Below are 27,239 nucleotides of genomic sequence, written 5' to 3' on the forward strand. Positions count from 1 at the left end.
TGAGTATTGTACTTTCAAAATGATTAAAGGATATTGATTTTACCCTACGAAGGTAAAAAATCTAAAGGTCTTGTTGAAAAAGAAGTAACATTTCATTAACAATGCATCTTTAACCTCAGCGTTAAGGGCCTTTTGCACTGCTCTGTATAGTGGCTAGTTTTCACTAGCGCGTAACCAGAAAGAACATACGCAGGTGAAGTAGGGTGCTGTAATTGCCATTAGTCTGGAAAGTTTCCTGACAAAAGGCTCTAATTACATTGCTGCCACATTTCCCTGACTTTAATGTAGAAAATTAACCGTGTTAAATTAAATTTTCCCTTTTTCAAAATGTCAATTTTCCTCACTCGATAAAAATTCCCTGACTTTTCCCCGACCTGAAGAATTTTTTCCCCTGACCATTTCCTGACCTGTGACAACACTGTAATCATCAACATCTTACTGCTTTTGCGTATGTGCTAGTAGGTTGCTGGCACCCAGTTTCTTCTCTTACGCCTCGTCCACACCACGCCGGAGACATTGGAAACCGACGTTTTCACTGTGAAAACGCATCAAATGCTTTCCGTCCACACTACGCCGGAGAAATTTGAAAAGGCATTAATCACCGCTCATTTTGTTTTTGTGTTTGTTGAAAACTCGGGCAGAGAAATCACGTGATTATTGTGACGCCATCGTTTTCGAAAAGCTCCATTTTAAGATGTTTCATGTCCAAACTAAAACGAAAAGCCGGAGTTTTCAAATTTTCCCCGGTTTGAAGAGCGTTTTCGAAAAGCTCCGTTTCCGTGACAGATTAGTGTGGACAGTAGGCCTAACCGATACCGTGTTTTACTGATTCCTCCGGCGAAGTGTGGACTCGGCCTTAGGTCTCTAAGACAAATGTTTATCAGTCTCGTCCCAATCCCTTTGAGACTAAAGCGTGTCGCCTTAACCACTGCTGAATTTCAAGAGAAAAACAAATTGCCTGTAGTCTAATGTGATAGTGAAAACCAGCCTTTAGAAAGAGCATTGTACACAGAAATTAAGTAAGTAGATACTAGTCAACACTCCAATTACTAATTTACAGAAAATTGCTGTCATTTTATTTACTGCATTATAAATGCAATATATTATTGCTTGTTAACTATAAAATACTTCTCTTCTTAGAATATTTCCACTAGTATTGCTCAAGACGACTGCACATCAGTCTCAAAGCATTATTACGTATTAACAGGAGCCATAATCGGGGACGGAGACCGTAAGCGCGCGCCATTTCTAGTATTGGGTTTGTCCCCGTGATATGGGACAATAATTCTATTTTTAGAACAAATTGTGCCATCGCCTGCGGCACACGCGCGTTCATGCTGCGAGGATTTTTGCGGATGTCGCGCGGGGGGAATGGCGTCCGAAATTCTCGAAATTTTTCATGTTTTTGGCCCACAACTCAACGCGTTTACGTCTGTTGGAATTTTGCTTAATCGTCTTCGTGGTAAGCTGCTCCAGTTTGGGTGAAGTAAGACAGTGTCGAATTTAGATATGTTCCGCTTTAAAGCTTAGACATCTATCGCTGACCAAGTTGTGTTCCGACGGATGCTTCTTTTACATGAACTGTACATTACTCCACTTTAAATTTCACATATGTTGAAGATTAGCAGCTTTTCCATTACACAGCAAAAAACTAGCTGGATATATTTAGATATAGCAGAGCTTCAGGACTTCATAGTTTTCTAGCTCCTCTTCCCACACGCTTGCGAGGAATTTGCCAGTCTATCGACCGAAAAGTAAAACAAAATAATTGCTAGTTTGAATTTCGCCTGTATTGTAAGCAACGCTTGATGTTTCATCAAGGCCCAATAACTTTACGTCCGTAGAAACTGCTCGGTTTTATTTGTGTAAAAATTCAGTAAATTCTCTGTTGTCGATGAATGAGAGCGCCCGCCGAAGCTTGTTTTGTACAGTCAGTAAACATGACAAATTGTACTTCCGCCGCACCTTCGTGTGAAAGCGTACATCGAGCTCAAACATTGGCCAGAGAGTAGTCAGCATACAAATCAGCTCGGTCGTCACCGTTTGACTATTCAGTTTGCGATGTTGATAAGCGTGAGCGGTCATTCTCTTCAGCGATATAATAAATTTCAGAGTTTTCCGAGTCAAAGCTCATTTCAGAATCAGACGAACTAGAGGACATTGTTAGTAAGAACAGAAATCGGTCGACTGCAGAGTCCCAGCGAAAGAACTTGTGCTGCAAAAAGGTTTCTACACTCGGACAAAATAAAAGACCTGGGGCCCGTTTCTCGAAAGACCCGGAAACTTTTCGGGGCCGTAGTGCCATAGCAAAATGTCGAACCTTACGATTACAGAGCTGTTTTATTCACATATTCTTAATATGAAGAGAAGTTCCCTTCATACAAGAAGTTTCGGGTGCATACACTTCTCCGTTTTTAGATACAGATAGACTAAAAATGGCTTTACGGGCCCGAAAGGTTTCCGGGGCTTTCGAGAAACGGGTCCCTGACTCGGACAGCCGAAGCATTCGTTCTGGATTTGACGTCACAGCTTTAACTCTCCCCAGATTCCCCATGCGAGGTCGCGAACCATTCGAAACTCGATTTCGAAGGAGCAAAGAAATTCGAGGATTTAACCAAATCGAAAACTTTTTGCGGCAAATTACTCCACAAAATAAGCTTTATTATTTCAGCGAAAAAATTTTTGGTGTTAGGTGCACTTTAACATAAGATTTGAGCGCAAACAGAATGAGGTCACAGAAAAAATTCTCTGAAATGATCATCCGAAAGGTTGAAATCGCTTTTCCATTTATGGATAATGTTAGGAGGCTGTGCTTTTTCCGTTACAAGTAGTGAATAATAATCATTCGATTTCTTTTTCTTCACATCAAAAACGTTGTTGTGAATCAGAAATGAAGGAGACGTTAATGGCGCGGATGTATAAACGCACTCAGTATTGATTACTTGTTTCCCCGCGCTTGGAACCGGTCGCATTGTTTTCCCGCGCTTAGCAGCGATTTCATGTTTTCCCGTTCTCAGTATTGACTTCCTGTTTTCCAGCGCTTGGCGCCGGTTGCATGTTTACTCGCATTCAGTATTGTTTTCCCGCGCTTGGCACCGGTTTCATGTTTTCCCGTTCTAATTATTGACTTATTTTCCCGCACTCGGTATTGACCTCTTGTTTTCTAGCGCTCGGCGCCGGTTGCATGTTTTCCACTCTTAGTATTGATAGCTTGTTTTTCTCGCGCTTGGCACTGGTCGCATTTTTTCCCGCTCTCAGTAATAATCTCTTGTTTTTTTCTCACGCTTGACCTCAGATTCATGTTTCCCGCGCTCAGTAATTATTGCAGTCTACTTTAGTGTTTAGGTAGTTGCTGGTTGGATATTTACTTAACAAGACGACGAACCAATGGAACGACGAAGCAACACCCTCTTACGGAACGACGAAACAACACTCAGGACGAAGAAACTGTTTACAGTACGAACATAAACAAAGTACAGTACTCGAGGAGCAAGTCACGCAACTGGAATAGTACATCACTCACGAGGTGCGCAATAGCACACGAGCATTACCTCATTCAAGGTGGCGCAGAAATGGTAGATGACTGAAAAGAATTCGCAGAACTTTCGCTTTGGTTACACAGGACACTCAATAAGTCACAGGAACTTCCAAAGATTAGGTAGCGTTCTCCTAAAGTCGAATAAAATAAAAGAAAAATGAAACAAATTTTCCCTTTATATTGTTTCTAAATACTTGTTATATTTGGTCAATTATATTGTGAATGCGTATCTGTTTCGAGTGGCCGTATTAACGGGATAAAATTATAAGGAATTATACAGGTTGGGATTTCAAAATTTGGCAGTTGGCCGCATTAATTGGGTTTTCTTGTAAGAAAATGTATTGGTGTTTCGCTTGAACAAAAACAATTGGCTGTAATAACGAGGTGACCGTAAGGCGGGGATCCGTTGTAGTGATTAGGTCAGTCAGGAGAGCGCGATCTATTTGCTCAAGAGATATAGATTTTTTGTAAAAGGACAAATGTGGAAGTTAATAGAGCAAGAAAAGGATACCCTACGTCGCACGCGCTACATACGGCCGGTATTGTTACAGGGTTAGATTTTGTCTACAACGCAGGCTAGAAAAGGACCCGAGAGGACTTCTGTTTAAAAAGGACGAGAGTTTTTTTGTATTTTATTTAAAAAAGGACGGGGTTGCTCGTCAGAAAATTTGAAAAGAACCCCTCAGAGAGGTACCAATTCTAAAACAATCCATCTCCTGTCACGTTTTTTTTTTGTTTTTTTTTTTGGCTCAATACCCCAAAAGTACCACAAAAGCTTCTGCTTTGGACCTTGTAAGGCTGAACACCCCAAGAGGTACCAAAACTGCTTTTTAGCCCCTAAAAGGTACGACAAGCACCCCCCGTCCTTTTGATACGGAGGTCTCACCGGGGGGGGGGGGGACTCCCATATAAAATGGACGGGGGTGCCTGGTGCTTGTCTTTTTCTAGTCTGCGTTGCAGACGAAATCTAACCCTGTAGTAATACCGGCGGTATGTAGCGTGCGCGACGTAGGAAATTTGGAAAAGAACCTCTGAGAAGTACCAAGGTCCTGTTTTGTGGGCGTGGCTTGAATTTGAGGTACCAATCCTCCTGTCATATTTTTTTCGGTTCAGTGCCCTAAAAGGCACCGCAAGAGCTCACTCTGTTGATCTTACTGAACATCTTAAGAAGTAACAAAACCGCTTTGTTGACCCCTAAAAGGTTTTCCGATTGGAGAAGAATGTGTCACGTGTCCTGGGTCAAAACTCACCAACTCCCTAGGGAAACAATAACTTGAACTTTCGACTCGCACGTGATCAGGCGTGCTCTTTGAAACCGCGGCGAATCTGTGAGCCAGCCGGCGTCAAGCAAACGATTTCTTCGCAGTTTTTTATTACTATTGCTATTATTATTATTATTATTATTATTATTATTATTATTATTATTATTGAGTTAGGAGGTATAACAAAACACTTTATGACGGATCCCGCGGGAAACAGTGAGTTTAAATTTTGTTTCCCCTCGACGTCAATGTTTCCCTCGGCTTTGCCTCGGCCGAACATTGACAGAAGTACCCAACGAGAGAAATTTCAACATTGACTTGTCGTTGCTCGGAACGATTAATTGACATCTAATAAGAGGTTTACAGTTAATAATTAACTACCGTGGAAAAATAATATCCGCTCTTTACAGCCAGCTAGCACTAGATATCTATGCGAAGTTACCACGCAGGATCCGTTTAGAGGATGCTTTTTCCCAGACAGCACCATTCATGAAAAGCTGGTTTTCCCAGCATGTTTTTACCGCACTGTTTTTCCAGCCAGGAATAGTAAGAATAACTTTGTTTCGTATCATTATAAATCACTTAATGACTGGTCCAACGGGAAACAGTGAGTTTTGTTTTCCCTCGACCTCAATGTTCCCTTCGGCTTCGCCTCGGGGAACATTGAGGGTGTCGGGGAAACAAAACTCACTGTTCCCTTGGGGCCAGTCATTAAGTGCTTATTGACCTTTAAATTGATGATGTCACACGTGGTACAAAGTTCATGATCTCTCAGGGTACGAAAACGTACAATTGCCAGTTAAAGGGTTAAAATTAGCATTCTCTTCTGGAGGAATTGTGTTATTTATATAAACCTTTCAGCTGGCTTTTGCGTTCTCAGCAGATGGACACCAACAATTATTTGGATAGCACAAAGATGCTTTTGGAGAATGTTTATATCTCAGTCATCATTTTTCATGAACACGATCTTTATGTCGTTCACCTATTTATTATTATACAGCATTATAGATATTAGCCTTATTGCTGCCATTATGTGAAGTTTGATGACTGCGCAATTTCCGTTCGGAACCGCTCGTTAATTATATTCTCGGATGTGTTAGGCGTTTGTCATGTCACGGGATTAAATTCCCAGAAAGAAACTGACGAGAAAGATTATTCAGTAGGAATAATTCAACAAAAATTGTTTCACTTTACCAAACCTGTGCACGGATTTCGTTTCCTCAAGGAATATCCTCGAAATATCCAGAATACTAAAGGTAAGCGAAAAAGTTCTAACTTGCTGTTTACAAGGTATTCGAAGCGGAACCACAGACTACATATAGTTTTTCGCTCGCTCAATTCTGTGGCTAAAGCCTATTGGAATATAAGCTTTTTCTCTTCCAAGGGTTCTGTCTGATCAGACAACATGATAAGTTCGATTTAATACCGGAGCAATTTTATGCGAACTTAATCGCAGAATCATTCGATTTTGCTCCGCTTGATAACAGCAGAACAATAGAACTCGCTCGCTTTATTTCTAGCTTTTGCAATACAATCGAAATAAGAACTAACAGTTTCTGGTTTAAATCTACTTGCGTTCTATCACAAATTCCGTTCTCTTATTGGCTTCCCAACTCATTATCTATTATCTGTTAGATAGTGAGTAGCCTAGCAGTGTGAGATTGTTAACAAAATTGTGGCCGCATCTTTGCGTTTTCGAAGTGTCTGTGAAAAGAATTTAGCTAAGTTTTAAACAAGTAGCAAATTTATACTAAAACAATGAAATTATTTGCTCTGGATTTCTATGCGTGATAGTTGACTTGGGCTGCGCCCTTGTGAGCTATCACACGATAGAAACCACGAATTCTTATATGTTCTAATTGTTAAATACCATAAGCATTCATGGATGAAAACGCTCGCAAGACCGTGTTACGAAACTGAGCTTAGACAATCTTCTGCATTAAAATTGACCATTATCTTCTGCAATGATGTTAAGAAGTCCAGGCTCTCTTTGATGCTTTTTATTTTGAATCATCTGCTATTAACGCTCACTGAAATTAAAGATACTGAAACCGACGATTTTAGATGTCTTTGTTATGCATAAAGTTATGACAGTTGCTGGTATTTCGAAACGCTATTAATTAAGGGTACTACATTGTAATTGTGTCATGGCATGGTAAAAGACAGAGCTTTGTCTATTTTGCTGGGAAAAGTCCATCAAGAACAAGAAAAATCTTGCCAGGACTGAACAACAATCAGTTTAGAAATTTGTATACAACTAAGAACTTTTGTACGTATTCCTACATATATTTAGCCTGGGACCTCACACTGATTTGAATCTTTTCCTTATGAAAACAGCATTGAAATTATTGTAGTCACACTTTGTGATTTTTCCTAAAAAAAAAAAAAAAAAACCATCCATCCATGATTTCAAAGAGCGCTTTACCTGAGTTTGAAATTTTCGTAAGCTTAAGAAGGAATCCACCACAAGTTCGAGTAACAAGAGGACAAAAACTTTGTACCGAGATTATTTACATTGTATTGCAAACTGTGCTATCTTCTCAAAAGAAATCATTTCCACTAAAACAACACCAAATGTCGAAAACAAATTTTAAAATTCATATGAAAGTACTGTCGAAACTACTGTTGAAATGAAACTGATGATGAAATTTTACCTGTGTTTGCACAATTTCTCTGAACTTTGAAATTTATTTTGTCGAGTTCACATGGGAAATTGTATTTGTGTTGTCTCAGACAACTGTTTATATGTTTAGCTTTTAGAAAATGCAAAAAGGACTGTAACATACTTAAAGTTACTATGGTAAAAGGTTTTGTTCATTAAAAATCGAACCAAAATCGTGCACAGAGTTCTTGTTTCTGCAAGGAATATCGATCACCGAAATATCCAGAATACTGAAGGTAAGTGAAAGAGTTGCAACTTGTTGTTTACAAGTTATTCGAGGCGAAACCAGAGACTACATATAGTTTTTCGCTCGCTCAATTCTGTGGCTAAAGCCTATTGGAATATAAGCTTTTTCTCTTCCACCGGTTCTATCTGATCAGACAATATGAAAAGTTCGATTTAATACCAGAGTAATTTTATTCAAACTTAATCGCAGAATCATTCGATTTTGCTCCGCTTGATAACAGCAGAATATTAGAACTCGCTTGCTTTATTTCTAGCTTTTAAAATACAATCGAAATAAGAACTCAAAGTTTCTGGTTTAAATCTACTTGCGTTCTATCACAAATGCCGTTCTCTTATTGGCTACCCAACTTTTTATCTATTTAACAATTAGATTATTCGCTCTCGATTTCTATGAGGTGATAGTTGATGAGGCCTTCGGCCTCATCAACTATCACCTTATAGAAATCGAGAGCGAATAATCTAATTGTTTTAGTAGAATTCTTACTGAAATTTACTTCAAATAACGGTTTCCAATTATTTCATGACGTATTATTAAACTTTGCGCTCGAAAAGGGTCGCTCGGGTTGAATTGTCATTAAAAATTGAAGTTGTGTGCGCGCGCGCAGCAGTTTTTTTAACAATTTCAACATTTTTAAATGTCAAGACACCGAAAAACGTCCTTCATTTTGACTTCTCAGAAATTTAATTATCCATTTGCATCAAAATTTTCCTCCAAAACCTTGGAAAAACGAAAAAAATGTCGCCATTTCCTAGACGACTTCGAGCCACTGCACACTAATGGCTGATAGTGATCAATGGCTCAGCGAATCAGATTACGGCATTTGCGTCATTATACTAGTAGAATTCTACTAATATGTGTTAGACATAGTGAGGAGTCTAGCAGTGTGAGATTGTTAACAAAATTACGGCCGCATCTTTGCGTTTTAAGAAGTGTCTGTGAAAGCATTTATATAAGTTTTAAACAAGTGGTAGATTTATACTAAAACAATGAGATTATTTGCTCTCGATTTCTATGCGTGATAGTTGACTTGGGCTGCGCCCTTGTGAGCTATCATGCGATAGAAATCACAAATTCATACATGTTCTAATTATTAAATACCATAAGCATTCATGGATGAAAACGCCCGCAAGACCGTGTTGCGAAACTGAGCAAAGACAATCTGCTGCATTAAAATCGACTATTATCTTCTGCGATAATGTTAAGAGCTCTAAGCTCTTTTTGATACTTTTTATTTTAAGTGATCTGCAATTAATTCGATACAAAACCAACAATTTTAGATGTCTTTGTTATGCATAAAGTTATGACTGTTGCTGGTATTTCGAAACGCCATTAATTAAGGGTACTGTATTGTAATTATGTTGCATGGTAAAATACAGAGGTTTGGGCGACCACGCAACGTTTAGAAGGGTCTTCATGATTCGCCAAACAAAACAATAGGTATACAACACAAACAGTTCCCCTAGCCCTAAAAACAAGAGGTGTAGATTAACAAGAACGAGTCAAAATAGAAGTTTTAAAGAGATGCAGGTCATCTGAGAGCTTTGTCTATTTTGCTGGGAAAAGTGCATCAAGAACAAGAAAAATCTCGCCAGGACTGAAAAACAATCAGTTTAAAAATTTGTATACAACTAAGAACTTTTGTATTCCTACATGTATTTAGCTGGGGCCTCACACTGATTTGAATCATTTCTTATGAAAACAACATTCCAGCTATTGCGGTCACACTTTGTGATTTTTCCTAAAAAACCATTCATCCATGGTTTCAAAAAGCGTTTTACCCAAGTTTGATTTTTTATAAGCTTAAGAAAGAATCCACCACAAGTTCGAGTGACAAGCGGACAAAAACTTTGTACTGAGATTATTTACATTCTATCGCAAACTTCTGTGCCATTCTCTCAAAAGAAATCATTTCTACTAATTAATCAACACCAAATGTCGAAAACAAATTTTAAAGTTCATATGAATTTACTGTCGAATCTGCTATTGAAATGAAACTGATGAAGAAATTTTACCTGTGTTTGCACAATTTCTCTGAACTTTTGAAATTTATTTTCTCGAGTTCACATCGGAAATTGTATTTGGTGTTGTCTCAGACAACTGTTTATATCTTTAGCTTTTAGAAAATGCAAAAAGGACTGTAACATACTTTAAGGTATTATGGTACTAGGTTTTGGCCATTAAAAATGGAAATTACTCGATTTCCTATCGGATATCGTCTTAATTTTTTGATTTTTCAATCGCCACCAAGGCCAATTTAGCGTGGGAGCCCATGCTGATTTGAATTTTTTCCTATAAAAACAGCATTCAAGCTATAGTGGTCATTCTTTGTGACTTTTCAGGACTAAAAAACACCCATCCATCCATGAATTCAAAAGGCGTTTTACCCCACTTGGACTTTTTATAGCTTAAGGGGGTCTTATACCCTCAGATATAAATTTTTCTCAAAATTTTTTTTTTCGGAACATGAAGATTCAACATTCCTGACTATTTGCAAATTGTATTTTGAACGATTTTGCCCTAATCACTCCTTGATTTACCTTCACTGTTGTTCTTTCAACAGGGGCAGTATTGTCTTCCTGGCGATATAGACACTTTTCACTGGGATTAATTCATCACTATCAGTATGGCTCTACAGCCGTTTACGAACGAACAGTTAAACTATTTCAAGTTTGCTTTTGTTGTCCTGAATGAGTTCCCCAAGGTGCTACGCCAGACCTTTAAACACATGTGGGACAATACCTTTGCACATCTCCCTGGTTACCAGCCGTGGAATGACTCCATCGCTGTGCGAAACATGTTCCATGCTACCGAGGGTGGTAAGACCAAAGTACCCACACACCTCTCCTATGAGGAATGGGATTGTACCGCCTTGTTCCAGGCCACAATCTATGCGAAGTCCTTCGCTCTACCAGACACAACAGGTCATCACAGGACACTCAGTGATTTGTACCTGAAGCACCGTAAACCGCCTCATGGAACCTTTCATTCTTCCGTGGTCAGCCCGGGCGGAAGTAATGCTGAAACCTTTGCAATGGCGATTGATCAGCTGCGACTCCTTAGAAATGAATTTTGTCACTCATTCAGCTCCGAGATAGACAAAAAGACATTTGGTCAATACATTCAACACACCAAAGACGCCATCAAAGCTCTAGGAGTCACGACTGACCCTATTGATGCCGTTGGAAGTTTGACCGAGTCGGACTTTCCCACCGAAAAAGTTTGCAAGTTAAAAGACGACATCACAAAGGAGTTGCTAACAGAAATCACATTTCTCAAGGAAAATGTGGAGGATGAACTAATGGGTATGAGGTCAGATTTTGCTCAGTCGAGACGGGAACGACAAGAAGACTCCATAGAGCTGAGAAAGACCATTGAGAAGGTAACTGCTAACCAAGAAATGGCGAGTGAGAGAATTGCCGAGATTAAAGAGCTTCTCAAGACTGAGCGACCAGGTAAATAAGCAGCACTCCAGAGTTTTTATTTCAAGTTATAATCCTTTGATAAACTTCGATAGGTGCCTACCATAGAAGAAGACTTGTAAGTAGAGGCACGCTAAAATAGGACGCTACACTTTTTCCCGTTTCGGTGAGTAACCATCGACTACCTATGTTTAAAAAAAGAATTTTTCGTAATCTAGTAGTGAAACTAAGATTATGTTGTTTCAGCCGTCTTTATGGTCAGAGGAAAAGAAATCTCAACATGAGAGTGACTTATCAATTGTACATTGCTCGCATTATCAAACCTGTGAAACGAAATGGGCCGGTCAATTAATAGAGGACTAACAATATTCAGACGGAGTTTTGTGGTCTCACGGATCCTGGGGTCGGGGAGGAGGCGGTTGAGCCTGCACTCTATAACATTAGAGGTATCACACTGAAACCTTAAGATTTATTGCTCGTTCAAGCTTTTTCCTTTGAAGTCCACAACATAGAACTATGAGGTCATACGACAAAGAAATGCGTCAGTATCTCTGAACAGACGCCATGTTGGATTTCTGATGTTTATTTTAAAAGCTTTAGAAAACCACTAAAACTAGCTCAAACGCATGTAGTCAAAATCTAGAAAAACCCTAGTGCAAGAAATGTTTCAAGTTATTATCATTTAAAACAGGACAATTCAAAAAACAAGATCCTTGAGCGATGATAAGTCATACCAATTTGTCCCCAAATAAATTTTAGGAGTTCGTTACTTCAATGCTTTTAAAGTTACGAGCGGCCAAAGCTGGTGATGCCCTCAAAAGTTCCCCCTCCCCACTGTTTGAAAAGGGCTAAGTTAGTCTAGGATTAACGAAAACTTTGAATTGTTTCAGAAAATATCAACATTGACTTGAGCAAGACATTTGCTGCCTCCTTCATAAAAATTGGTGGAAAAAAAAATCGACTTTAAACAAAAAGAATAAACAAAAAATGGTTTTTCTAATCCCGCAATAGCAATAACTAGCCTCCGAAAAAGTTTGGCCTAAAGAAAAAGCATGTTATATAATATTTGTTTTGGTATATTCTATCTCTTGAATAGCAATGTTTTACTATCCTCCAGTGCACATATTCATCCATCCATCCATCCATCCATCCATCCATCCATCCATCTGCCCGTTCGTTCCTTCGTTCATTTAATTATTATTTGTTGGTTAATTAATTTACAGGACTTAAAACATTTCTACCGAGATCAAATCTTCCTCCAAAAGTTCCCTACTTCATTGGCCGTGACGAAGAATGTGACGAAATTGTTGGTCATATGACCTCCCAATCTACCCGACTCGTCTCCGTCTGGGGTTCGCCAGGGTTCGGAAAAACGTCCGTTGCCATCGCCGTGGGTCATCATCTTCAAGCACGTGAGCTGCCCGTCTACTTTCTCTCATTACGTGGGCTCAAGTCGAAAAGCGATTTAACGTCCAAATTTCTTAGTCTGTTCCGAAAGGCTGGGACACTTGAAACTGATAAGTTGCAGGATTTATCAGCTGACGATAAACTTTGCTTAATTTTTGACAGACTGTCGGATCGCTGTGTTATAATCCTGGATAATGCAGATGACCTGTTTGAATGTGGTGTGCCAAACGTAAAGGAGGAGGTTTTCAACCTCATTGGAGAAATCCTCAATCGCAGTGACAAAGTCAACTTTATTTTAACCACAAGAGAGCCGTTGCCCTATTTTAATTTACATTTTCAGGGATACAAGTCTGTCAGAATAAGAGAGCTAGACAAGTTGTCATGTCAAACCCTAGCTCGAGAATTGCTCCCAAGAGCGAACTCTTCCGATTTGACAAAGGTTTCGCAAATCTGTGGGCGGGTTCCCTTAGCCATAAAATTACTGTGTTCCTCCATTTCTGACGATTTTACTCCGTCAGGTCAGTATCTTGAATCCATGGAACGTACAGAAAACATTGTAGAAATGTTGGACAACCCAGATTATCCAAGCAATTCGAGACTGAGATCTCTTTTTGAGTCGTCTTTCCAGAGACTCTCTACACAAGACCAAGAGGCACTTGTATCTTTGTGTATTCTTCCTGCGCATTTTGATTTAAAGATCTCCGAAGCTGTTTTGGGGATAACCAGAACAACCGAAGCAGAGAAGGTGTTGCAAAGACTTCAGAGAAAATCTCTCATCGATTGTTCTTCAGAGTTTAGCAAATTCTCTATGCATAAACTAATTCAGTCGTTTGCAAGAGAAAAGGGAGAAGCTGGCATGAAAGAGACAGTTCTCACCTCAAAATCTCGCTTCCGTGCATTTTACATCGCCCGGTTTGAGGAACTAAATGAGAATTTCCTTTCTGGCCGTTCCATGTCTGCATTCCTTAAATTCTCTGAAGACGAAGAAAACATTTTGCAAAGTCTTATTGATGGTTGTTTAGATTCAAAGACAGCCGACAGAGTTTTCGATGTTTTGGCTAAAGCAGAGTTGTTTCTTGACACTCTCTTTTGGAGTGAGGGATCAACGTTTTACAAAATTTTCGATTCAACAATAATGGCGGCTAAGCAGACTGGGAAAAATGTTTCCTACCAGCGCCTACTTACTTCCAAGGCATTTGGTCAGGTGACCTCGGGCGCAAGTGGAAACACAGAGAAGTTGCTTTCCGAGTCCAAAGCTGTTCAAGCGCCAACTTTCTCCCATTGTGATGGAGAGAAAGGAAAAGACTTGTGCTACTATGGACTCCATCAGCTTGTTATCGGAAGGACAGAGGATGGAGTGAAAGTTTTAGAAGAAGCGCTTTCTTCCATGAACACAAGTCAGGAACATACCATTTTAAGGCTTATTATTTTTCAAATTTTTGCAATCTATTACCAAATCAAAAATGATTCGGTGAGCTCATCCAACTTTTATCTAAAAGCATTAAAGAAATGCAGAGATGCCAGGGACACTTGTTTACTGGTGATACCTGTGCCAGGGCCAGCAATAAAGAAAGTTGGTGAACACTGCATCATTCCGACAAACAAAGCGAATTCTTCGGTAAACCAGCCTCTTAAAGTTAAAGTTATCCTTCTTGTAAGCAAAGCAGTAAAAAACTTCTCAACCTCAGACACCAATCAAATGTTTGGCAACTTCTTGCTTACTATACTAAACGAGTGTGAATCAGCACTCAACACAACTAAAACTGGTTGGTTCAAATTTCATCGCAGTGTCGTTGGTGTGTTAGAGTCACTTGGAAGAGACAAAGACGCTTTAACGCTTACAGAGGAAAAGATAAACTTTCACCAACACGCACTGCAACAAAGCGTTAAAAAGAAAGACAAGAACGGTGAAAGTCAAGAACTGCACGAAAAGGCGCTAGCCAAGAACTATTTCGACCTAGGCAACAATCAATACCGGAGAGGCAACTACAAAGAAGCTCTCACATCGTCCACACGTGCACTTCATCTGGGAATTAAATTGTTTGGTGAAGAACATCCCAACACCGCTGACAGCTACCATTCACTAGGAGTTACACAGCATTCCCTGAGTGATTACACCGCCGCCCTTGAGTCAAACAAGCGTGCTCTTGATATCAGAATTAAATTGTTTGGTGAAGAACATCCCAACACCGCTGACAGCTACCATTCACTAGGAGTTACACAGCATTGCCTGAGTGATTACGCCGCCGCCCTTAAGTCAAAGAAGCGTGCCCTTGATATCACAATTAAATTGTTTGGTGAAGAACATCCCAACACCGCTGACAGCTACCATGAACTAGGAGTTACACAGCATTCCCTGAGTGATTACACCGCCGCCCTTGAGTCAAACAAGCGTGCCCTTGATATCAGAATTAAATTGTTTGGTGAAGAACATCCCAACACCGCTGTCAGCTACCATTCGCTAGGAGTTACACAGCATTGCCTGAGTGATTACACCGCCGCCCTTGAGTCAAACAAGCGTGCTCTTGATATCAGAATTAAATTGTTTGGTGAAGAACATCCCAAGACCGCTGACAGCTACCATTCACTAGGAGTTACACAGCATTCCCTGAGTGATTACACCGCCGCCCTTGAGTCAAACAAGCGTGCTCTTGATATCAGAATTAAATTGTTTGGTGAAGAACATCCCAACACCGCTGACAGCTACCATTCACTAGGAGTTACACAGCATTGCCTGAGTGATTACACCGCCGCCCTTGAGTCAAACAAGCGTGCCCTTGACATCACAATTAAATTGTTTGGTGAAGAACATCCCAACACCGCTGACAGCTACCATTCACTAGGAGTTACACAGCATTGCCTGACTGATTACACCGCCGCCCTTGAGTCAAACAAGCGTGCTCTTGATATCAGAATTAAATTGTTTGGTGAAGAACATCCCAACACCGCTGACAGCTACCATTTACTAGGAGTTACACAGCATTCCCTGAGTGATTACACCGCCGCCCTTGAGTCAAACAAGCGTGCCCTTGATATCACAATTAAATTGTTTGGTGAAGAACATCCCAACACCGCTGACAGCTACCATTCACTAGGAGTTACACAGCATTGCCTGAGTGATTACACCGCCGCCCTTGAGTCAAACAAGCGTGCTCTTGATATCACAATTAAATTGTTTGGTGAAGAACATCCCAACACCGCTGTCAGCTGCCGGTTACTAGGACTTACACAGCATTGCCTGAGTGATTATACCGCTGCTCTTCAGTCCAAGAAGCGAGCTCTTGATATCACAATTAAATTGTTTGGTGAAGAACATCCCAACACCGCTGACAGCTACCAATCAGTAGGAGGTACACAGCATTGCCTGAGTGATTACAGCACCGCCCTTGAGTCAAACAAGCGTGCCCTTGATATCAGAATTAAATTGTTTGGTGAAGAACATCCCAACACCGCTGACAGCTACCATTCACTAGGAGTTACACAGCATTGCCTGAGTGATTATACCGCTGCTCTTCAGTCCAAGAAGCGAGCTCTTGATATCAGAATGAAGTTGTTTGTTGAAGAACATCCCAACACCGCTGACAGCTTCCATCAAATAGGAATGACACAGCATTCCCTGAGTGATTACACCGCCGCCCTTGAGTCAAACAAGCGTGCTCTTGATATCAGAATGAAATTGTTTGGTGAAGAAAATCCCAACACCGCTGAGAGCTACCATGCAGTAGGAGTTACACAGCATTCCCTGAGTGATTACACCGCCGCCCTTGAGTCAAAGAAGCGTGCTCTTGATATCAGAATTAAATTGTTTGGTGAAGAACATCCCAACACCGCTGACAGCTACCATTTACTAGGAGTTACACAGCATTCCCTGAGTGATTATACCGCCGCTCTTGAGTCAGCCAAGCGTGCTCTTGATATCAGAATTAAATTGTTTGGTGAAGATCACCCAAAGACCGCTGACAGCTACAGATCAGTGTGGCTCATCGAGGTTTTACTATTTTTGTCAAGCATCCCTGATTAAAGATGTAACCCGGGTTATTTCTAGCCTACAGAACAGCTGTTTTCTGTGTGCACGGTGTACTCGTGAGGTATCGGTAGTGACTTGCTATCGAGTAGATTAGCCGCCAGGAATAGTAGGCGGTGAGGGAGAAGGGAAAAATTTTCGTTCTTTACCCCCTCCTCCTTACTCCTCTTGTGGCTTAACCTTAACTACCAGGTCACTTTTTTGTCTCTATCCAAGCCTCTTCCGAGTTTTAATTGAAGATGGTGGTCACTTGATCAAAATGCGCCTGTTTACGTTAACACAAGGAATCCTGCATATTAAATGTATCGGTCATCGCCAGGTATTGCGGATAGTTACAGCAAATAACATTTTGCCTACTTCTGAGACTCGAAAATATGCCCTTGAAACCTCAAACGGAAAAATCAGTTACATATTAGGCTATTCGATCCGAAGCCTATAGGCTTGTATTTAGATTCAGTCTTAGGTCCTAAATTCCCATTTAGGGTTCTTTTGTATTATATACGTCATAGCAGTTTGTCCCAAAGTTTGTAAAGCCCACTCGACGACTGCAGAATTTGTTATTGTTATTCCAGTTCGCTATCTTGTTTTGAGTCGTTAACGTTAGATGTTCACCTTGTGTATTCTAGGGTTAGGTAGAAACTTCTCATAAACAGAAAGTCCTCTGCAAATATAAGCCTGATTAGTTAGATAACGGTAAATTTCTTCTGATGATAAACACTCCCTCATATTTTCAAGTCAACAAAGACAAAGTAATGATTAATAAGAGGAAATTGGCGAGAATTTTTAGAAGCCAGAATAGTCGGTTTATTATGAAAAAATTATACCCAGACCTTATTCAAAGCGGTCATTTCTTAGTCTTCAGAAGAAATATAATAGGAACACGAAAAACAAAAAAATCTCGCTTTTGGTTGAAACTGAAGGAAAATTGAACATTTTTTTTCAGGTCGAATTGTTTCTATGGAAACCGGTCATGCCAATACTTCAGAAGAAATATAATAGGAACACGAAAAACAAAAAAATCTCGCTTTTGGTTGAAACTGAAGGAAAATTGAACATTTTTTTTCAGGTCGAATTGTTTCTATGGAAACCGGTCATGCCAATACTTCAGAAGAAATATAATAGGAACACGAAAAACAAAAAAATCTCGCTTTTGGTTGAAACTGAAGGAAAATTGAACATTTTTTTTCAGGTCGAATTGTTTCTATGGAAACCGGTCATGCCAATACTTGTTGCTGATTATGATTTAGGATTTATTAGTGTTTGATAAATAGGGACGTGGGCGAGCGTAGATATGGAATTTATCTTCCAGTGTTCCACGCGATATCTCACTAGCGAGCGCAGCTAACAAGTGAGATATAAAGTTGAACTCGAAAATGGAAATTCCATATTTACAAGCAACCTTGTGTTATGATAACGACGTTTTTGACGATTTTCCGAAGTTTTCCGACCACTTTCCGAAGTTTTCCAGAGTCCCCAAAAGTTACGTGAAAGCCACACGAACGTTTCCGAGCATTTCCTGAGGCTTACCAGATTTACAAAGACTTACCGACGAAGGCGTTTCAATCAAACACCAACAAATTTAAGTGCAGTTTAAAGGGTTAAACATGATATCAAACGTTAACATTACTTCATCGATATGATCAACTAAAATTATCGTAATTTTACACGTGTTCAATTACGGCTTTTCTCAGGGCTTGTAATCGATGTAAAACGCCGCAGACATACTAATTCATTCGCACTTAAACTGGAAAATTGAAGAAGAATTTATAGCTAAAAACATCAAAAGAAGCATAAGCATTTCATGTAAGTTAAGGCATCGTGTTAATTCAAGTATTGTGCTTTCAAAATGATTAAAGGATATTGATTTTAACCTACAAAGGTATCAAATCTAAAGGTCTTGTCGAAAAAGAAATAACATTTCATTAACAATGCATCTTTAACCTCAGTGTTAATTAAGGGCCTTTTGCACTGTTCTGTATAGTGGCTAGTTTTCAGTAGCGCGTAACCAGAAAGAACATGTGCAGATGAAGTAGGATGCTGTTAACTGCCATTTGTTGGGAAATTTTCCTAACAAAAGGCTGTAATTACATTGCTGCCACATTTCCCTGACTTTAATGGTAGAAAATTAACCGTGTTAAGTTAAATTTATTTCTGTTTCAAAATGTTAATTTTCTCTGACTGAAGATGAAAATTCCCTGACTTTTCCCTGACCTGTACTTTCTCCCCTAACCATTTCCTGACCTGTGACAACACTGTAATTATCAACATCTTACTGCCTTTGCGTATGTGCTAGTAAGCTGCTGGCAGCCAGTTTATTCTCTTACGCCTCGTCCACACCAAACCCGGAGAAATTGGAAACCGGTATTTTCACTCTGAAAACGCATCGAATGCTTCTCGTCCACACTACGCCGGAGAAATTTGAAAATGCATTAATCACCGGTCATTTTGTTTTTGTATTTGAGGAAAACTCGGGCAGAGAAATCACGCCATTACCGTGACGCCATCGTTTTTGAAAAGCTCTGTTTCTAAGATGTTTTATGTCCACACTAGTACGAAAAGCTGGCGTTTTCAAATTTTCCCCGGTTTGAAGAGCGGGACAGATTAGTGTGGACAGTAGGCCTAACCGATACCGTGTTTTTAAATTCCTCCGGCGAAGTGTCGACTCGCCCTTAAGGTCTCTTAGACGAGTGTTTATCAGTCTCGTCCTAATCCCTTTGAGGCTAAAGCGTGTCGCCTCTTAATCCCTGCTGAATTTCAAGAGAAAAACAAAATGCCAGCAGTCTAATGTGCTAGTGAAAACCAGCCTTTAGAAAAAGCATTGTACACAGAAATTAAGTAATGTAGATACTAGTTAACACTCCAATTACTAATTTACAGAAAATTGCCATCATTTTATTTACTGCATCATAAATACAATATATTATTCCTTGTTAACTATAAAATATTTCTCTTCTAAGAATATTTCCACTAGTATTGCTCAAGACGACTGCACATCAGTCTCAAAGCATTATTATGTATTAAATTTGTCTCCTGGACAGATTTTCATTTGACTGTAATTGATTAAAAACACTCGGTGGAATTTTGTGCATCCGCCCCTAACCAATCAGAGCAGAGACTGTATTCTCAAAGTTAATCAGGTGCGCTGAAAACTCAGTGAATGAGTTTACGTGACTTTTCCCGCTCTTGTCACCGACTGCTCCTGACTTTCCCGCGCTTTTCGGCGATTGCCGAGTTCTGATTGGCTGGTTCAATATTTGCAGGCGCAGCGATCCGTTCTAATAATTTTGAATTTAAAAAGCTTTATAACAGTCATTAGAAAATCACTGTTTTTAAAGTATATATTACAACAAACATTTACAATTGTAACGTACAGCTCGCTATAAATTGGAATGGAGATTTTGCTTGCGAGGTCTGTCACTGCGTGTGCAAAAACGTTAAAAAAGTATTCGAATTGAGAAAACAGCCTTGTACTTTTATTGTCTTTGTTTTTGTATGTGGTTCTGTTTTATCTATTTTACGCTGCAACTGGAAGAATCCGGCTGCTTTCACAAACCTTATTCAGCCTTGGCACCCACTCGATAATAAGCACTCCTAAAGAATGGTATTCCGCCATGTTTTCCTTGTAAAAGAACTGAAGCAACGAATTTGATGATTGAGTTTCAAAATATTGCGACGCTATGAGTTCTTGCCTTGGCATAACTTGGTTATTGTCAAAAAATTTTTTTTACCGAGAAGACCAATCTCTCCATTCCCATAAACTGTGCCTGGCTGGATTTGGGAACTGATCGCTTCTGGAGCTTCAAAGTTCATCTTTGACTTTTATCCATGATCCCCGGGGGGTGGAGGGTCGGACAAAGTTCATTTGGTATACTAAAAGTCTGTGTCAGTCCCAACCAATTGCAACAAGTTTCGACGAGGACACTTCGTGACGTCGTACACTCCCCACGCAGTTTCTTCAGGACAAAGTCGACTCTCTGCTGTGCGTTTAGGTTTGTCTCAACGTTCCTTTCCGGACACAAGGCGTTGCGTGACGTTGGGAAGCGTGCGTGACATTATAGGTAGGTCTTATAATTTTCGGGTTGGAGGATAACGCTGCGTATTGCATTTAGCCACTGTTTTTTTTGTCCTGCTCAGTGGAGGCTTGTAGTGTGTGAGATTGGCCATATTCTGCTTCTGTACTTGATACTCTGAAATAGGCTTTGGTAGATTGTGCTAGCATAATTTTTAGCATAATTTAGAAAAACGAGCATAATTTAAAGCTTTTATTTCAGTTTAGCACTGCTAGCATAATCCGAGCTTTTATGCCTTGAAAACAAAAAAAAACCCATCATAGTTCTAGAATAATTCAGTTTGTACTTTACTTCTGTATTGTTATTGGAAAATATCGAGGTCTGGAAGACTCTAGCTAGGTCACCCCGTACATATCTGAGAGGCTGAGACTCTCCTCAGGCCACCACGCTTATGGCTCGGCGGCTCGGCCCCTCAGGCCTTAGATCAAAGATGGCGTCGTCCTCGAGTACATCCACTGATTCAATGATTCACAAGAGCATGCTCTCGTGGACTATTTACAGGCTTGTGTAATGCTTCAGTACAATAACCGATAACAGAGAGATTAACAACATGCATAGTTGTCTTTATACTAAACTGAGGGCTTTGCCTGGATGGCGTCTAAAACAAGTATATACAAGTAACTTTCTGACCCGGATTCAGAACCCAGAAATGGTTGATTTGGATATCATTTGGCTTTTCGAGGTGCGCACATGCGTATTTGCCATGCTGAAGACTGTAAGACTGGAAGGTGGACTGTCTGAATGTTCATTAAAGTCAAAATTGATAGAGTTAAGCTACTGGCGATCTTTATTTTCCTTAAAATCCAAGTAGCATAACTTCGGTGACAGAGAGCATAATTTTCAGAAAGTAGCATAATTTTGGCATAATTTCTAAAAAATATGAGCACTGCTAAAAGCATAATAAGCTTTTTTTTCGAGCACAATCTACCAAAGCCTACTCTGAAAACGTGCTTAGCTGTTGGGACAAAAGGATCGGTAACAAATTATTCACTTTCAACTTGATAAGTTGGATTGTGTTATGTTTCTTTTGACGTTAGTTCAGATAAGAGAAATACAACAAGACAACATTCCCTGATTGGTGTCGTGACATAAATTGATATCGCAGATGCGAAAAGCGTGACCTAGCTCCTTTAACAAATGCACGACACAATGGCATGCCTGTAATGCAACGATAAACTGGGAAGGGACCATCCTTGAAAATCGGCTTTTCCCAGTTACGTGACATTACAATTGAGCAAAGAGTATTCTCTTCACCTGTACCGAGTCTTGATATCGCGGTCTTGAATGAACCGCCCATTCTGACGTCACCGTCAGACAGATCCTCAACCAACAAACTCTCGACTGGGATTGGCTGTTGATGACAAAGGATCATGTTAACAAATAAGTTAGCGAAATGAACAAGTGATCAGCAAACTGTGTTTCCTCAAAACGCGCACGAAATTTTCGCGGTTTGCGCGTGTTTCTCCTGAATTGCGCATGGAGGTCTAGGAGGAAAGGAAAGGGGGCGAAATACTTATTGGATTCTCTTAGATTGGGAGCAGTCTCTCTTTCACTCAAAAACCCGCGAGCGATATGGAAAGGGGCGACCCGCAAGTAGTGCGTCGCGTCTTCCAACGCCCGCGCTACTTGTGGCTCGTGTGACTACACCACTTGTTGCTCGCGGCATGTCACGCTTGCAGTCACGCTTGCAGTGATGATCGCAGTGACGATCGCACGCTTACTTGTTTTGTGTTCTTCCCCACGGATTTTCGAGCAAAAGAGAGACTGCTCGCAGTCTAGGATTCTCTCACAGCACGTTTATCAATTTCAAACTCGAAAGTAAATCTAGATAAAACACAAGGCATGCAATTTCTTCGTTTCCTGGGAGGCACGTGAAAACTCGAAACGCTAGAGTCGCTAGACGGAATAAAAAAGTTAAAACCGTCTGTTACGAAGGAAATCAGGCAACGCACCATCGATCCTAACAAAAGTGACCTTGAAGACATAAATAACGGCTTCGAAGATGATTGTTCCATGTACTGCGTTCGAAAACGGCGAAGAAGCTCGGCCTCAAGGGAAGCCAAAATAAATAAGGTGAACAAAAATGAAAAGGACAATTCTGATTGGTTCTCTGAGAGGTCCGATTTTTGCAATATGGACCGTTAAGATGTTTCGCTTGCGAATTGCTTTTTTAAAACGATGCAAAAAAGAAAATAATTGCTGTAAGTAGACATCGTTTTTCCTTCATATTTTGCGGACAATTTGAGTTTAACTTCTAAGAAGCGACCAGAAAAACTTAAATAAATGTTTAACTTTAGCACACACGTTTACCGAGAATAAATTGCGGGCGTGTAAATATTTACAGCAGCGTTTCAAGAGCCATTGTAATAAATTATTTATTGTACAGGCTTGTTTGATCCGTATTTTGGAAAAATTGGTCGCGTTCTTTCTGTAGCAAGTCTATGGATTGAGCAGCAAAAAGAACTCGACCAATATTTCTCCCGGGAAAACGGACCTCACGCTAGTTAGTAATATACATAAAACGGTTTTCACTTGTGTCGAAAAGTAATTGGTTTTGGATTTCTACGCTACATGATTGGCCTAAAAAAACTCGCGCCACTTTTTCATCCAATCAGAAGTAGAAACAAAACCATTCGTGACTCGCACGTTTTCCCGCGCTTTGTGTCAGCTACACGTATTTACTTTGAGTTTTGATTGGTTCATTAGACTGTCTGTGTTCTTTGTGATTGGCCAGAGTGATTACTTTGGTTTTGGTTTTACGTTAGACATTGAAATCCGCTTTGTATTTTAATGCAGCCAGTGAACTAATGATATCTAACTGACCTCAGTTAAGACTTGATAACTTGCCCTGTCCTTGTCTTGTGGCTGGACGAGTAAGAAGGAAAATTGTCTCGGAAAAGAACACATGGAGTTTCTGTTTAACAAAGAGAGAACTACAACAATTAGTTTAACACAGAGGGAGGTAGATATACAAAATACCCAGGAATGTTAGAACAAGACTGAGAAATCTTTACTTTCTTCAGTTCTCACCGTTCCATGTTTGTTTCTCAGTGTTCCTTTACATAAAAGCGTTTTGGACTTAAATACATCAGGACACATCTGAAATAAACAATATAAAAACAGTAAAGATGTTTATTAAAGGCAACATTTTTACAGGCGTGTTCAAAACCATCCTTGTCTTCCACCCTTTCCCTCTCCGTTTCTTCAGCTAAGTTTTTTTCTCATAGGATTAGTGTTTAACATCTGAAGATCACGGAGAATGGCATTTAAGGCATCATTGTGCTGTTGATTTACCAGTTTCTTTTATTCGGGCCTTTTTAAGTGATATTCTTTATCAAACCATTTTTTGTTTGAATAATATCGGTTTAGGAAAATCGTTTGTTATGTATCGGTATTCGTTGTTAATTAAAGGGTTATTTGTGTCTGGTTCTACAGTATTATTGCACTGATAAAAAAAAAATAGTGACGTGGCCCCAGTTATTCGAAGGCTGGATAACGCTATCCAGTGGATAAGTGTTGACAAAACAAACCTTGCTATTCGCTGGATAGTGGTTTATCCGGTAGATAACGTTATCCACCTTTCGAACAACCCAGGCCTGTAGTGTAGTGTCTTCATGGGACTATTGTGCTGAAAGTGCTTTGCGCTCGTGCCCCACCCCTCCCCCCCCCCCCCCCGCCACCTTGTACATTATGACCAGTCCCTTAGCTAGTAGGCGCTGATAATTTCGACGGTTTCTCACCAGACTGTACCACAGCATGTTTGAGAGTGGTCGATAGGTAGGCTGGGAAGGCTTGGCATAAATATAATGTCCCATATTAGGCTTATAAGAGCTGTCAAGAAAACGGGGCGATCGACTGTGTTACTCTCTAGTCCAGTCCCCACTCCGACAACCCGGTTCCGAGAAGATTCGTCACCAGACCCCTCCAAACGGCGGAAGAATTCAAAATGGCGGTAGCCAAAAGAATTTCCCACGTGTTTTCAGTCACTGCGTTTTTACGTGTAATTTTCTTCCTGAGGTCTTAGGACATTATGTCGTATAAACAATTGGAAATTGCCCTATGTAGAAGAAAAACCAACACAAGCTTCACGTATTTGCAGAATCAGCAAGAAATGCAGGATTGCATTGAATTAAGGTAAGCTCTCCGATCTGAAACTGAGCTCTCTGATTATTTATTTACGCGTACAAATAAACTTTAGTTTTATTTAGCTAGTAATAAACTTAACGCCAATACTATGGACTCATTAAATTAGGTCACTTCTTTGACTAGATGAAAAATATTGGCGAAAACTTGTCAAACGCACAGCTATTCGAACTTTTAGCTTGCAGAAGTTCTAACAGGTAACTAGTACTTCTGATAAATATCTGAATATTAAACTGGCACTTGTGTCATCGTACAAACTTTAATATGAGACGCAACGTTATTGATCCTCTGGTTGTAATTAGGATTATTTAATGATCTACTTGTTGTTAATAGTGCTATGTTGCTACTATTATTATTATTATTATTATTATTATTATTACTATTATTACTATTATTACTATTATTACTATTATTACTATTATTACTATTATTACTATTATTACTATTATTACTATTATTACTATTATTGTTATTATTAGTAGTATTATTATTGTTATTGTTATATAATTATTATAAAATTATTAATTATTACAACTGTGTGCCAACCTCATTACAGCTATCAGTAAGAGGTTATCAATATCTTTGTTTCAAAGAATCAATCTTTTTCCATTTCTTTTCAAATCAAGTCAACAGTCTCACTGGGATCTAGGTGAAAATTAAGATAACGTTTTTCTTCAGAATTGTCAACTTGGTGGTATAGGGATGCGTGAAGCAAAACTGTGAACAATGTATTAAGTTTTATTTTTATAGAGTTTTGTATTATTTTGATTAGTTTTTTTAGATTATTTTTATTAGTTTTATTTGTTATTTTTATTTTTTATTTTTTATAGATTAGCCACGGGGTTACATCTGACAATAACATGATGCAGTAACTGCTCTCAATTTACATGTAGATCAACTTTCAATAATTGTTAGCGGATACCAACTATCAGCCAAATACAAAACTTAATTCACAGCATATTCCATTTAGTTTTGGAATATTCTGGGGCTAATAAACCAGCCAAAACTCGAGAATGCAACTCCTTTTAATTCTAGCGATTGACTATGTGTTTCATCTGAACTAAACTTGGGAAAACTACTGGAGGAGCAGTTACACAACTCGCAACATTCCACACTCCCCAACTGAGCCATGAAAACTATTACAACAAATCAACAACAAAATTTAGCTTGCAGTTCTTAAGTGTCTCTGTCTCAGTAACCTTACTGGTCACTTTGTAACAAAATCAGCCAAATATCGAGCGAGGGGCATGTCTGTTCCAAGTAGGTAGAGCTTGCTGGAACAGGTAGCTTTATTTCTTTAAATCCAAACTTGAGTGCTTTAATTGAACGTCATGATATATCAAGCAAACAAAATGTCTTAGTTTAATTTTGAGAAGAATGTTTGGCCTTTATAGCAAATGTTGTATTGTATGATTGAGGTATCCCTAGAATTGTGAAGGTGGTAAGAGGTGGGGTGGTGTTATGACTTACAGGTAGACTCTTAATAATCCCTGAAAATTCTTTAAGTCGCCATTATATTATAAAAATATTGACCTGGACTTCAGATGGCAACTTACATAAAGTGAAAATCTTTGGGAACATATCTAGATGTGCAATATGGCAAGTAAGATTTGTCTAACATCAGAATCACACTGGCAAGATAAAAAACTTGTATAGGGACTTGGAATTTTTGCATGCACCAAATGGATCTTTTGAACAAGAGATATGTTAACAATGTAAGAACTGGTCCTAATCATTGTTGGTTCCACAAATTAATTCTCCTCCTGAGTTTCTTGATCTGTGAAGCTGCGATCTTGAACTTCGTACAAGAAACAGGTGTAAGAACTGACCAGCAAAGGAGTTGATTCCAACCAGCAAATTCTCTTCCTGAGTTTCTTGATCTGTGAAGCTGCAACTTGGTCCCTCAAAAAACAAGTTGAAAATAAGAAACTTGTTTTGGAACCTGGACTGTTTGCATGAGCTGAATGGATCTTGAGCTTTGTACAAGAGATGGGTGTAAGAACTGACCTGCAAAGGAGTTGATTCCACCCAGCAAATTCTCTTCCTGAGTTTCTTGATCTGTGAAGCTGCGACTTGGTCCCTCAAAAAACAAGTTGAAAATAAGAAACTTGTTTTGGAACCTGGACTGTTTGCATGAGCTGAATGGATCTTGAGCTTTGTACAAGAGATGGGTGTAAGAACTGACCTGCAAAGGAGTTGATTCCACCCAGCAAATTCTCTTCCTGAGTTTCTTGATCTGTGAAGCTGCGACTTGGTCCCTCAAAAAACAAGTTGAAAATAAGGAACTTGTTTTGGAACCTGGACTGTCTGCATGAGCTGAATGGATCTTGAGCTTTGTACAAGAGATGGGCGTAAGAACTGACCTGTAAAGGAGTTGGTTCCACCCAGCAAATTCTCTTCCTGAGTTTCTTGATCTGTGAAGCTGCGACTTGGTCCCTCAAAAACAGGTTGAAAATAAGAAACTTGT

At 39.5% G+C, this 27,239-nt stretch overlaps 3 protein-coding genes and 1 long non-coding RNA gene across 4 annotated transcripts in view; 3 read left to right on the top strand and 1 right to left on the bottom strand.

Moving 5' to 3' along the window:
• LOC145498207 (uncharacterized) overlaps window positions 1-27,239 on the top strand; it is a 233,993-nt gene that overhangs the window by 79,375 nt on the left and 127,379 nt on the right. The gene's annotated exons all lie outside the window — the stretch shown is intronic.
• Window positions 1-27,239, top strand: part of LOC145498591 (uncharacterized) — a 126,061-nt gene that overhangs the window by 17,075 nt on the left and 81,747 nt on the right. The gene's annotated exons all lie outside the window — the stretch shown is intronic.
• On the top strand, window positions 10,333-17,247 carry LOC145498168 (uncharacterized). The gene is made up of 2 exons (XM_081478056.1): window positions 10,333-11,161; window positions 12,352-17,247. The coding sequence occupies exons 1-2, from the start codon at window positions 10,333-10,335 to the stop codon at window positions 16,554-16,556; spliced, it is 5,034 nt and encodes a 1,677-aa protein (XP_081334182.1). The 3' UTR covers window positions 16,557-17,247.
• LOC145498586 (rho guanine nucleotide exchange factor 3-like) lies at window positions 21,090-24,294 on the bottom strand. The gene is made up of 4 exons (XM_081478491.1): window positions 23,453-24,294; window positions 21,884-21,980; window positions 21,568-21,584; window positions 21,090-21,227 (listed from the first exon to the last, which is right to left on the bottom strand). Exons 1-4 carry the CDS (start codon window positions 23,534-23,536, stop codon window positions 21,090-21,092), a joined length of 336 nt encoding a protein of 111 aa, XP_081334617.1. The 5' UTR covers window positions 23,537-24,294.

Source organism: Orbicella franksi, chromosome 9, assembly GCF_964199315.1.
Source record: "Orbicella franksi chromosome 9, jaOrbFran1.1, whole genome shotgun sequence".
Lineage (NCBI taxonomy): Eukaryota > Metazoa > Cnidaria > Anthozoa > Scleractinia > Merulinidae > Orbicella > Orbicella franksi.